This window comes from Triplophysa rosa, unplaced genomic scaffold (assembly GCF_024868665.1).
Source record: "Triplophysa rosa unplaced genomic scaffold, Trosa_1v2 scaffold34_ERROPOS2810744, whole genome shotgun sequence".
NCBI classification, from domain to species: Eukaryota; Metazoa; Chordata; class Actinopteri; order Cypriniformes; family Nemacheilidae; genus Triplophysa; species Triplophysa rosa.
In genome coordinates, this window is record NW_026634353.1 from 72,294 (window position 1) to 85,577 (window position 13,284).

Here is a 13,284-nt window from a genome sequence, read left to right on the forward strand (position 1 = left end):
CCTGCAAAGTCAATGACATACGTGGCACGCTGCAATAAAAGTTATGTACAATATTGAATGCTACAATAGAGAGAAAATGAATAAACTATGTAAGCTACAGACTGCATTTACACTGAAATAAAAACTTTAATAAAAAATAGTTTGTAATAGTACTGTTGTCTATTCTTTGGCTAAAGGAATTTTTTTTGTCAGTGCAGCAAGCATGCCAGTCGTAAACATTAATCATGTTTAATCAAATCTTATTTTCACTATATTATGAATGGAATTTGATCATAATGGCTGACAATGCCAGATATGTGTTCAGCTAAAGACTGAACACAGACAAACAATGAGATAGAGAAATGAGGAGAAAAATATAAAAGCTATTGTTGTGTTATTTCTATGTACATTTTTAAATGACAAAGACTGCAGTTTTAAAGTACTTTTATTCATTTATTTATATGAAGTACAAGTAGCAATGAGGTACAATTAAAACAAAAAGATTTTCATTTAGCAAACGAACACACCTCCATCTTAAGCTAAATATAGCCTACTTTGTCAACGCAAAATAAAAAAGCTATCAGTTTATGCGTTTTAGTGAATACAGTCTAAATGAAATAAAAATAAACACATTCTATCTACTATACAGTAGCCTGCAATACGAACGCAGCAGAATGCACCTGGATATTAAGGTATGGCGTTTTCAGTCATATATTACTCAACATATTATTTATAGTGAACTATATCCACAAAAAACTTACATTATATCCTGAGGAATAAATGCTCTCTTGTTATCATTATCAAAATGTTTAATCTGCATGAAACAGAAAGTGCATAACCATACAAAAACACGAACATCATGGTTGCTTTACTGACAAAACGGGAATACAAAACGGGATCGATAGATTTGTTGGTTCAGCAGAACGTCCAGTCGTTGAATGTGTGGTGTAGTGGTCTGGCACAGCGGTTAGGTGTGTGCTCCTTTCTGACTGACAAAGACTGGAATCGGCTCTTGTCATAAGAAAAAATCTTTACGTGTGTTGTGTCCAGATTCAGCTGGTCGTTAAATGTGTCCTGGATCAAAGTTATAGCATTTCAATACACTATTTTTTTATTACAAAAGTTATTATTTCAGTCTGTAGCTTACATAGTTTATTCATTTTCTCTCTATTGTAGCATTAAATGTTATACATAACTTTTATTGCAGCGTGCCACGTACGTCATGGCGGGTTTCCATCACTCTGGTTGGTTTTATTCGCATTTTGAAGTTTCGCATCAGAAACGAGTGATGGAAACGCCAAATTTCGAATTAAAAACCCTTAATTCGCAAAAAAGTTTTTAGGCTCGCTTGAGGTGGTTTTTCAGTTTTGCGAAAAAGGGTTAATGCGAATAATGGGAGATGGAAACGCATTTGCCGAATAAATTCCTCCAAAAAGCCACGTAACTGCACTATGAGACGGCGTAACCTGACTAACCAGAGAACTGATCTTGTTACACAGCATGAGAAATGTTGTTACGGTCATTCTTAAATGCCTGAGCGAAGTCGTCAAAGTATTCTGTAATTGCCTCTTAGAACTGTCACGACTGTGTTTCCCAAACAGCAGACATCCACAAAAGCACCGCATTTATTGTGTTTCGTAATCGTCTGCTTGTGCAAGTATTATTCTACATGAAAATCATTGTATTCAGCGGCTTCTCTTACTTTTCTTAGTGATATTTAGTGGCAGTTTATTAGGAAGTGACGGTTGACTATTTGGATGGAAACGGTGCTTTATTCGAAAATGTTTTATGCGATATTCCAATTTTGCGCATAAGCTAAATTCGCAACTTTGGATGGAAACCCGGCTATTGACTTTGCAGGACCCACAAACGTTCTTTATAAAAATTGTATACATGTCTAATACGTATATTAAATGTATATGCACCCACAAATGCTAGAAGCCAGCGCGCATAGTGGGGCAGCTAGCAGCGAGCGTGCACTAAGCACACAGTGGGTAAAAGCACCAACAGCAAACGCTGGGAGTGAGCGCAAACAGTGGAGGCACAGCAGGCAAAAATGCAGGCAGTGAGCGCACACATCCCGGGCAGCTACCTTAGATTGCAGCGGTATGAGCTTGGCTATGCTGCAGCAACAACAAACGATCAACCCGTGTAGTCTTGTGGGCGTGGTCGCAATTTGAAAAATGTAAATCCTTTTTATTGCAATGTAAGAAGTTCCACTCTCCAAAACAGCATGTTTGAGTTTGATTGGATAATAAAAACAAATAACTGGCCATTGTGGCCAAAGCGCTCCGTTTGACTTTTCCGAGATCTTCTACTCTTCCCTGTGGACGACCTCTGACCTACTCTCTGTACGATCTGAATTTCTGCGTTTTGAATTTTAGAAAATTGAATTTGATGTTCCGAATTTCTTCTTCATCTTGAAAACGTGAGGCTGTATTAAAAAAAAACTGGATATTTGCAATCTAAGAATTCAGAGCAAAAAATATGTTGTTTGAAAATGCATGCCTATTAAACTCTGCCTTAAAAAAAATCAATTGTGTTAAATTTCAAATGTTCAATATTCAAGTAAAAAAAATTCAAATTCGAAATCAAAATCTAATTCAAAACTATTTTAACTCCCATATAATATTCAGTTTTGTTAAAAAACACTTGTCAATAATTCAGATTTACGAAATTCAAATTCAGATTGTTTTGTCATATCTCTGGCTCCATACTTACCTGCCATTTTTCCACCTGAGTTAAATCTGAGGTAAAATTGAATTGACTTTACCACAGCATATGACGAGTGACACTAATTTACGATATTTAACCATTTAATGCCATTCATTTGAATTCTCCAGACGTCTAAAGCTCAAAAGGCTGATGTCAGAAATGTAGGACATAAATTGTAATCTGTTCTGAGACCAGATTTATGCAGTCCGCGCCATCGTTGTCTGCTGCCTGTGTAGTGCTAGAATGCTAGTTCCCATTACATTTTAAATACGTAAAAATTTTAAAAGCCTTTGAGGGTTCTCAGCGTAACGTTACCAGAGAGTGATTGACAGCACGACGTGATAATTTCCCACCACTTATAACAATGTATTAAAATATGGGTGCATTACTACAAAGCACAAATCTCAGGACATGACAAAATTTCTCCAGGATTTAAAACCCACTCGGACCCCAGGGGGGTTAAATGATTGGTCTGCACATGGATGCAGCATCTTTGCCTTCATTATGCAGACTACACATAACAGATTGTTCATAAGAGTATAGTATATACTGTACTTGTCAACTAATAGTTCTGTTATTGTGAGGTGATGGATTTTTGAATTGTTTGACATTAAATTGATAGCATGTAGAGTACTCATTTGTGCTGTAAACTATGTGATGCTGGACATATCAAATAACTGTATTTGTGTTCCTCTGTTACAGGTGTGGACTGAAACCACTGGAGCATGAGACAGGGGTGGAAAAAGAGCCCCCAGTCTGGCACAAAACATCAGACTGTCAGCAGTTTAAGCGTTCAAAATATTTTTTGTTCAGTAGAGTTTAAAGTACCCTTTCTAATCTGAAATCTCTGTTAAATATTCTGTGTTAAGGATCAGAAAATGATAATAAATTTGATATTGAACATCCATGTGTTTTTCATTTTCAGAATGCACCTATTATGTTTATGATGTACAGGCAAATATAAAGTAGTAGATTATTCATTTTGAAGACTAACATCTAACAAAGCAACATCCAAATGCTGCAGTTATCATTTAATCAGTAAAAATTGCATTGTATTTGGTAGAGCATAAGAATGTAAAAGGTCAATTACAATTTAGCAATAACAAAAAATGTACTGTAAGAAACCTCAAAAAACAATCTACAACCACTCAAGTATACACTATGCAGGGCTCCTCCATTAACATTAGGGCTGTGTATTGGCAAGTGCCTCCCGATACGATACATATCACGATAGATGGGTCACGATACAATATATTGCTATGTATTTTCGATACGATACACATTTGCGATATATTGCAATACTTTAAATAGAAAATGTAAAAAGTAGAGCTAGAAATACAACATGCTGTGCACCACCGGGGGTTTTCTGTAAGGTTAAGTGTAAAAACATCCCTTACCTCTGCAGTGGCCATGATGTGCGATGCATGGACCTTTAGATCAGAGGTTTGGGTGCCCAAACTGTGGGTCGCGCCCCTCAAGTGGGTAGCACAGGGGAATAAGGTGTCTCACGCAAGTCACTTGGCTGTTGTGGTGCATTACAGTTAAAACAATGAACATGGGCAGTATAAAACCCCTGCTTCATCCGTGCTGTAAATGCGCTGGTGTCACATCCGTGAAAGCACAATAAATGTCATTGTTACTTTTGTTAATAAACCTTTTGTCTAATGCACTGCAGTAGCCAAGTGACTTGTGTCATGACTTGCGAAGCCTACAAACAGCATTATTTTATATAACTCATTACTCCAGTACTTATTTTGAAAACCAGAGCACACCCACACATCAGCACTGAGAGCTCCAAGCGCTCTTATATTTTTCGCCATGCTCGCTTCCACTTACTTTTGACCGTATGTATATGACATGATTTTAAAAAAAGATCGATAGTAGAGGTATCACTATCGAAATTTTTTTTATTGCGATAGTTACATGTATCGATATTTTTGCACAGCCCTAATTAACTCAACTCTCTCAACTTTATTTATATAGCGCTTTTTACAATTTTCATTGTTACAAAGCAGCTGTACATAAGACATATTGACTATAAGCAAAACAATTAAAGTTGGACCTGCAAAAACAATAACAAGTTGAAAACACAGAAGACAGACATACCCACATACAAAACACTCCACACACACAATATGCACACGTACTAACACACATAGACATAGACACACACACGGACGCGCACGCACACACACACGTACACAGACAAGTACGCGCACACACACACAGACACGCACGCACGCACACACACACACACACACACACACGCTCAGTGAGAGCACACATTTAGGATAAAGGAGAGAGAAGCACAGGTCAAATATAACAGACTATAAATTCCTATATGCAATATTAATTAAGTAAAACTTTAAAATTCTAAAGCAGCCCCCCGGCCAGGCAAATAGTGCAAAAACAGTATGCAAACGGTGGCGAGGAACCCAAAACTCTAATCGAGAAAAAAAACCTCAGGAGAACCCAGGCCCAACCAGGGGATTCCAGTTCCCCTCTGGCAAAAGCTGCTGCCTCTGCACAAGCTCCAGAGAGCTTGCACAACAAGGCTAAATAAAATAAATAAACTTAATAATAAAATAAATTATAGTTTAAGATTATCATTAATAATCTAATAGCATTTGAAGTTTTGTGGTGAAGACATGTCAAGAGACCGCGTCCTTCTTTATCCAGCTCTATCATCTCAGCTCTTGTCAGGTCCCCACTTCCCATTCTCCGCTCTACCATCAGGTCAGGCCATGAACTGCATCCTGCTCGCTGTGGTAACCTTGGAACAATGAGACAAGACTGGCTGAGAGTAGAGTACTGTTCTGTACTCTTTGATGCAACAAGTACATCAGTTGTGTTTTTGGTTCCGGTTGATCTAACTAATGCAGCCTAAACCCTCTGAAGATTTATATTATGGAAGAGTAGTGTATGCAAGATTAAAAAGATGCGTCTTTAGTCTAGATTTAAACTGACAGAGTGTGTCTGCCTCCCGGACAGTGCAGGGAAGACTATTCCAAAGTTTAGGCGCTAGATAGGAAAAGGATCTACCACCTGCACTTGATTTTGAAATTCTAGGTATTACCAACTGACAGGACGCCTGAGAGCGTAATGCACGTGAAGGACTGTAATACAAAAGGAGTTCATTCAAGTACTGAGGAGCTAAACCATGTAAGGCTTTATAGGTAATAAGCAAGATTTTAAAGTTAACGCGATGCTTTATAGGTAACCAGTGCAAGGTTGACAGAACCGGGCTAATATGTTCATACTTTTTTGTACGTGTAAGAACTCGAGCTGCCGCGTTTTGGACCAATTGGAGTTTTTGTAATAAGCCTGCAGGGCAACCACCTAACAGTGCATTACAGTAATCTAGTCTTGATGTCATGAATGCATGAATTAACTTCTCTGCATCTGAGATTGACAGCATATGACGTAGTTTAGATATATTCTTAAGATGGAAAAACGCAATTTTACAGGTGTTGGCGACGTGGCTCTCAAATGACAGATTACTATCGAATAGAACGCCAAGATTCTTTGCTGACGACGAGGGTTTTATGGAACATCCGTCAATAGTTAAACAGTATTCTTGGTTGTTACTTATAGCAGTTTTCGGTCCAATAAGTAACACTTCCGTTTTGTCCGAGTTCAGTAATAAAAAGTTGTTACTCATCCAGTTTTTTATATCGACTATGCATTCCATTATTCGATGGAACTGCTGTGTTTCATGAGGCTTCGAGGAAATATAAAGTTGAGTATCATCAGCATAACAGTGAAAGCTAACTCCGTGTCGCTTTATTATATCTCCTAGAGGTAGCATGTATAATGCGAAGAGCAGAGGCCCTAAGACCGAGCCCTGTGGTACACCGTACTGGACTTGCGATTTGCGTGACACCTCATTGTTTATTGCTACAAATTGAAAACGGTCGGATAAATAAGATTTAAACCATTTCAAAGCTATTCCCTTAATGCCGACATAATTTTCGAGTCTATGTAGGAGTGTGCTGTGGTCAATGGTATCGAATGCAGCACTAAGGTCTAGCAGCACCAATAACGAGATACAACCTCGGTCAGACGCCAATAGCAGATCATTTGTAACTCTGATCAAAGCAGTCTCTGTACTGTGACATGCTCTAAATCCAGACTGGAATTCTTCATTGATGTCATTCCTTTGGAGGAAGGAGCATAATTGAGTTGAAACTACTTTTTCCAGAACTTTAGATATGAAAGGTAGATTCGATATAGGCCTGTAGTTCCTTAGTTCTCTAGGGTCGAGTTGGGGTTTTTTGACAAGGGGCCTTATAACAGCCACCTTATATGCTTTAGGCACATGTCCTAATGTCAGAGATGAGTTAATAATACCAAGAAGAGGATCTATAATTTCTGGGAGCATCTCTTTCAGTAGATTTGTAGGTATAGGGTCTAGTATGCATGTTGTTGATTTAGATGATCTAATAATTTTAGACAGCTCATCTTGATCTACGGTATAAAATAATTGCATTTTCTCCTTAAGGGCGCTGTAGTTAGTTTGTTCAGCGGGTTTCACTTCTGATTGCATTGTTATAATTTTTTCTCTAATATCTTGGATTTTATATGTGAAGTAGTTCATAAATTCATCACTGCTATGCTGATATACAGGATCAGAAGTCACTGACGATTTATTTTTTGTTAATTTAGCCACCGTGTTAAATAAAAACCTAGGGTTGTGCTGGTTTTCTTCTATTAGTGATGAAAAGTAGGCGGATCTAGAAGTTATTAGGGCTTTCCTGTATTTTCGAATACTATCCTTCCATGCTGTACGAAATACCTCTAATTTAGTTTTCTTAAAGTTGCGCTCCATTTTTCGGGCCGCTTTCTTTAGAGCCTGAGTGTGTTCATTATACCACGGTGTGGGGCTGCCATTTTTAATCTTCTTTAAACGTAGAGGAGCAACTTTGTCTAGCGTTACCGAGAAGGTGGAATTAAAATTTTCAGTGGTAATGTCAAGATCTTCAACGTTATTTCTCATGATTTGAGACAATTCGGGCAGATTATCGAGAAACGCATCTTTGGTAGTTGAAGTTATTGTTCTACCATATTTGTAACAATGAGTTTTATTTGCAGCCGTAGGCCAGTGAAGCAAACATAATACCAGATAATGATCCGAAATGTCTTCACTCTGCTGAAGGATTTTAACGTCGTCCACATTTATACCGTAAGACAGTATTAAATCTAAAGTATGATTACGAAGGTGAGTGGGTCCTGACACATGTTGACTAATGCCCATGGAGTTAAGAGTGTCTTTGAAAGCCATTCCTAAGGCATCTGTAACGTTATCTACGTGGATGTTAAAGTCACCAACGACAAGGAGTCTATCTGCGGCCAGTACTAGTTCTGATAAGAACCCACCAAATTCTTTAATAAAATCTGTGTGGTGCCCTGGAGGCCTATATACAATAGCTAGAATCAATTTAAAAAGTGTTTTATCTTTAGTATTAGGTGTTGAAACATGAAGAACCATGACTTCAAAAGAATTATATTTAGAGTTCGACTTCTGGGAAATGCTAAGAGAGTTATTGTAAAGTGCTGCGACACCTCCCCCTCTGCCTTTTAGACGAGGCTCGTGTTTATAATAATAATCTTGGGGGACAGATTCATTTAAAGCAATATAATCATCTGGTTTTAGCCATGTTTCTGTCAAACAGAGCATGTCTATTTTATGATCTGTTATCATATCGTTAACAAAAAGTGCTTTATTAGAGAGAGATCTAATATTTAGCAATCCGAGTCGTAACAGTTGATTATCTGTATTTTGTTCATGTTTAGTTTGTTTAACGTTTATTAAATTACTTTCAAGAGGTTTACGCATTATTTTATGTTTGCTAATCCGGGGGACAGACACAGTCTCTATTTTGTTATGTTTGGGAGAACGGATTATTACATGTTGTACATTTAGTGTATTCTGCGACGTGAGATGGCAAGCAGACAGTTGGTTAAGCCATACTGTCTGCTCCCTGACCTGGGCCCCAGCGAGTCAAGCTTTAGCATTAGCATTAGCATTATTAAGACTTTGCCATATTTCTAGACAGGATGGAAGCCCCAGCCCAGGAGGGATACATCCAACAGGTCAGGTCTGCCCTCAAAACTCTTCCAGTTATTTATAAAAACTATATTATTCTGCAGGCACCACTCAGACAACCAGCCATTTAGTGATGATAATCTGCTATAAATCTCATCACCACGATAAGCAGTGAGGGGGCCAGAGAATATTACAGTGTCTGACATCTTGCTTGCGAGCTCACACACCTCTTTAATGTTATCTTTTGTGATCTCCAATTGACGGAGTCGAACATCATTTGTGCCGACGTGAATAACAATCTTACTGAATTTACGATTAGCCTTAGCCAGCACATTTAAATTTGACCTGATGTCAGGCGCTCTGGCTCCCGGTAAACATTGGACTATGGTGGCTGGTGCCTCTATGTTAACGTTCCGAACAATAGAATCACTGATAACTAGGGCACTTTCAGCAGGTTTCTCAGTCGGTGCGTCACTGAGCGGGGCAAACCTGTTCGAGACTGTAATCGGAACGGTTGAGTGATGTTTTGTCCTGCGACTACACCGTCTCACAGTCACGAAGTTTCCCAGCTGCGGGGGATTTTCAACCGGATCCGAGCTGTGTGCGCTAATGTTGCTCGCATCCAAAGTGTTTTCTATCGTAGTTAAACTCTTACTATCCTCAGATAGAGATTGGATGCGAGACTCTAATTCTAAGATCTTCTCTGTCAGCCTATCTATTTCCCTGCATTTATCGCATATAAAACCCTCGCAGCTGACAGAGAAGGCTAAGCTAAACATATGACATGAGGTGCAAGTAACAATAATAGGAATAGAAGCCATAACTCACCGGATTTGAAGTGCAATTCCAATTTACCAAGGTTGCTCAATGAATCGTAGTATACTCGCTTAAAAAGAGAAACAGATAGCACACAAGACAAACCAGAGGCAAGATGATATTCCACAGTGTAAACAGAAAGCAAGCTAACACGCTATTGCTATGCTAACGGCGTTAAATTAACTATCACTTTTGGTTTAGAATCTTCAAGTAAATAACAAGAACAGGGTTATTGAGATATCAGGATAAGTTAGCAACGACAATAATAATAACGATAATAAAATACACTAATATTAGAGCGAAGTGTAAGTGCACTGATACAAACAAGCTGCCGGCAGCGATGCAGGAAACAGGAATTAACATACAGGGTCTTGGTTTAATCCACATGGGCTTTATAAGGTGGGACCAATATGGGCCTTATGCATGTTGCCCACTTGGGTCCCACTCAGATTCTACGTAGGATTCATATGGGCTAATTCACATACGGCCGATATGGAACCCGTGGACAAACCCACTTGGGGCCCATGCCTCAAGCCCATATGGGGCCTACATTGGCAAAAAAATGTTGGCTGGGGTATAACCAGTGTTGGGCAAGTTGCTCTGAAAAAGTAATTAATTACTAGTTACATATTCAATAGTGTAATTAGAGTACTGTACAAATAACTATCCAAAAAGTATTTAATGACTTACTACTTTCTATATCCTATATCAACCTTAGTTAAGTGATCACACGAAACGACTCTTAATTCATTCAAATAAATAATATACAGTGCATCCGGAAAGTATTCACAGCGCTTCACTTTTTCCACATTTTGTTATGTTACAGCCTTATTCCAAAATGGATTCAATTAATCATTTTCCTTAATTCTACAAACAATACCCCATAATGACAACGTGAAAAGTTTTTGAAATCTTTGCAAATTTATTAAAAATAAAAAACAAAGAAAGCACATGTACATAAGTATTCACAGCCTTTGCTCAATACTTTGTTGAAGCACCTTTGGCACCAATTACAGCCTCAAGTCTCGGAGTATGATGCTACAAGCTTGTCACACCTATTTTTGGGCAGTTTCTACCATTCTTCTTTGCAGGACCTCTCAAGCTCCATCAGGTTGGATGGGGAGCGTCAGTGCACAACAATTTTCACATCTCTCCAGAGATGTTCAATCGGGTTCAAGTCTGGGCTCTGGCTGGGCCACTCAAGGACATTCAGAGTTGTCCTGTAGCCACTCCTTTGTCAGCTTGGCTGTGTGCTTAGGGTCATTGTCCTGTTGGAAAATGAACTGTCGCCCCAGTCTGAGGTCCAGAGCGGTCTGTAGCAGGTTTTCATCGAGGATGTCTCTGTACATTGCTGCATTCATCTTTCCCTCGATCCTGACTAGTCTCCCAGTTCCTGCCGCTGAAAAACATCCCCACAGCATGATGCTGCCACCGCCATGCTTCACTGTAGGGATGGTATTGGCCAGGTGATGAGCGGTGCCTGGTTTCCTCCAGACATGACACTTGCCATTCAGGCCAAAGAGTTCAATCTTTGTTTCATCAGACCAGCGAATTTTGTTTCTCATGGTCTGAGAGTCCTTCAGGTGCCTTTTGGCAAACTCTAGGCGGGCTGTCATGTGCCTTTTACTGAGGAGTGGCTTCCGTCTGGCCACTCTGCCATACAGGTCTGATTGGTGGAGTGCTGCAGAGATGGTTGTTCTTCTGGAAGGTTCTCCTCTCTCCACAGAGACATGCTGGAGCTCTGTCAGAGTGACCATCGGGTTCTTGGTCACTGCCCTGACTAAGGCCCTTCTCCCCCGATCGCTCAGTTTGGCCGGGCAGCCAGCTCTAGGAACAGTCCTGGTGGTTCCAAACTTCTTCCATTTGCGAATGGAGGCCACTGTGCTCATTGGGACCTTCAATGCTGCAGAAATTTTTCTGTACCCTTCCCCAGATCTGTGCCTCGATACAATCCTGTCTCGGCGGTCTACAGACAATTCCTTGGACTTCATGGCTTGGTTTGTGCTCTGACATGCACTGTTAACTGTGGGACCTTATATAGACAGGTGTGTGCCTTTCCAAATCATGTCCAATCAACTGAATTTACCACAGGTGGACTCCAATCAAGTTGTAGAAACATCTCAAGGAAGATCAGTGGAAACAGGATACACCCAAGTTCAATTTTGAAGGTCATGGCAAAGGCTGTGAATGTGCTTTTTTCGTTTTTTATTTTTAATAAATTTGCAAAGATTTCAAACAAACTTCTTTCACGTTGTCATTATGGGGTATTGTTTGTAGAATTTTGAGGAAAATAATGAATTTAATCCATTTTGGAATAAGGCAAAATATACAAACAAAATGTGGAAAAAGTGAAGCACTGTGAATACTTTCCAGATGCACTGTAAAACTAAAGTAATCGTTATTAACTGACTAAAGTATTACAAATGTGGGAAAGATACATTAATGCATGCATTTTGAAGTTAGACTCTGAATTTTAATGTCAATTCCACTATTGTGTGCTTCACGTGACACTCAATGACAGTCACTTCCTGTTTGCTGAGAGCGCGTGGTTTGAGTCGGAGCTCTTTCAAACTTATTCTAAATACATTGTTTATTCTTGTTATATCTTAAGACTTGTGTTTTAAATTGTTATTCACCGAGGGTAAAACATATCCTTAAGTATATCCCATACCAAAATCGTCCTTAAACGCACCGATAATTTATTTTTATCGGATCACTCGCTATTAGCCTCAGGTTGTTAGCATTCCCAGCCTGCCTGCTTACTGCTTAACACACTGTTCTCATTATTACATCACTAATGGCTAATGTTTCAGATGTGTTTGTACCTCTGAGTGTAGATGAGGAAACGATCGCACTTCAGTCGGAACTGGAGGCAGTGGAGAAGCAGATCCAGGATCTACTAGAGAAGCAGACACGGCTGCGAGAACGTAAAACGGCGCTGGAAACATCCAGAGCTGACGCTCGCAAATCCGCGGTAAGTTTTCATCGCGATTTTAATACTCCTTCCACTTCTACTCCGCGTGTTTCTCTGCACAGAGCCCAGGCTTCGAGAACACGGTCAGCCCAAATGAACTTCACTCCTGCACCGGCACACCCACGGCGAAAGGCGCGAGCCAGGACTGAAGCGATGACCCAACCGCCGCCACCGGTCTTCGAGATCCTGACCAGGAACCGCTTTGCCGCCCTCTACGAGACGGAATGCAACGCTGTGGTCATCGGAGACTCAATCGTCCAGAACGTACGTGCTTCCTCCACTAAAGGTTCTTGATGTCTCTGCGCAGGTACCTGCGATCCTGAAGGACGATGCTAACGTCGGAGCTGTCGTGCTGCACGCGGGGGTGAATGACGTCAGGATGAGGCAGTCGGAGATCCTGAAGAGGGACTTCAGGAGTCTGATCGAGACGGTACGCAACGCATCGCCCACGGCGAGGATCATCGTATCAGGGCCGCTTCCTACCGACGAACGAGGGAATGAAAAGTTCAGTAGACTATTTGCTCTAAATAAATGGTTGATGTCATGGTGTATTGAACAGAAGCTGCTCTTTGTTGATAATTTTGATCTGTTCTGGGAGCGACCTAGGCTCTTCCGCCCTGACGGCCTGCACCCCAGCAGCATCGGAGCGGTTCTTCTGTCTGACAACATCTCAAAGACGCTACGCACCGCTTGACTACGTCTCCCAGCGGTAAGTCAAAACTTTAACCATAGTCTGTGTTCCTCCCACTCATCT

The 13,284-nt window shown here is 40.1% G+C and overlaps 1 protein-coding gene across 2 annotated transcripts in view; it reads left to right on the top strand.

Moving 5' to 3' along the window:
- Positions 1–13,278, top strand: part of LOC130550506 (protein unc-13 homolog A-like) — an 82,269-nt gene extending 68,991 nt beyond the window's left edge. Inside the window, exons 7-8 of one of the 2 annotated variants that reach the window (XM_057327989.1) lie at positions 12,394–12,530; positions 12,593–12,733. In XM_057327989.1, coding sequence (XP_057183972.1) covers positions 12,394–12,530; positions 12,593–12,679 — 224 coding nt within the window. In that variant the 3' untranslated portion in view covers positions 12,680–12,733. Of the gene's footprint in view, positions 1–12,393; positions 12,531–12,592; positions 12,734–12,837 lie in introns of those variants that run through there. The other variant, XM_057327987.1, reaches the window with a different exon arrangement.
- Positions 13,279–13,284: the final 6 nt, after the last annotated feature.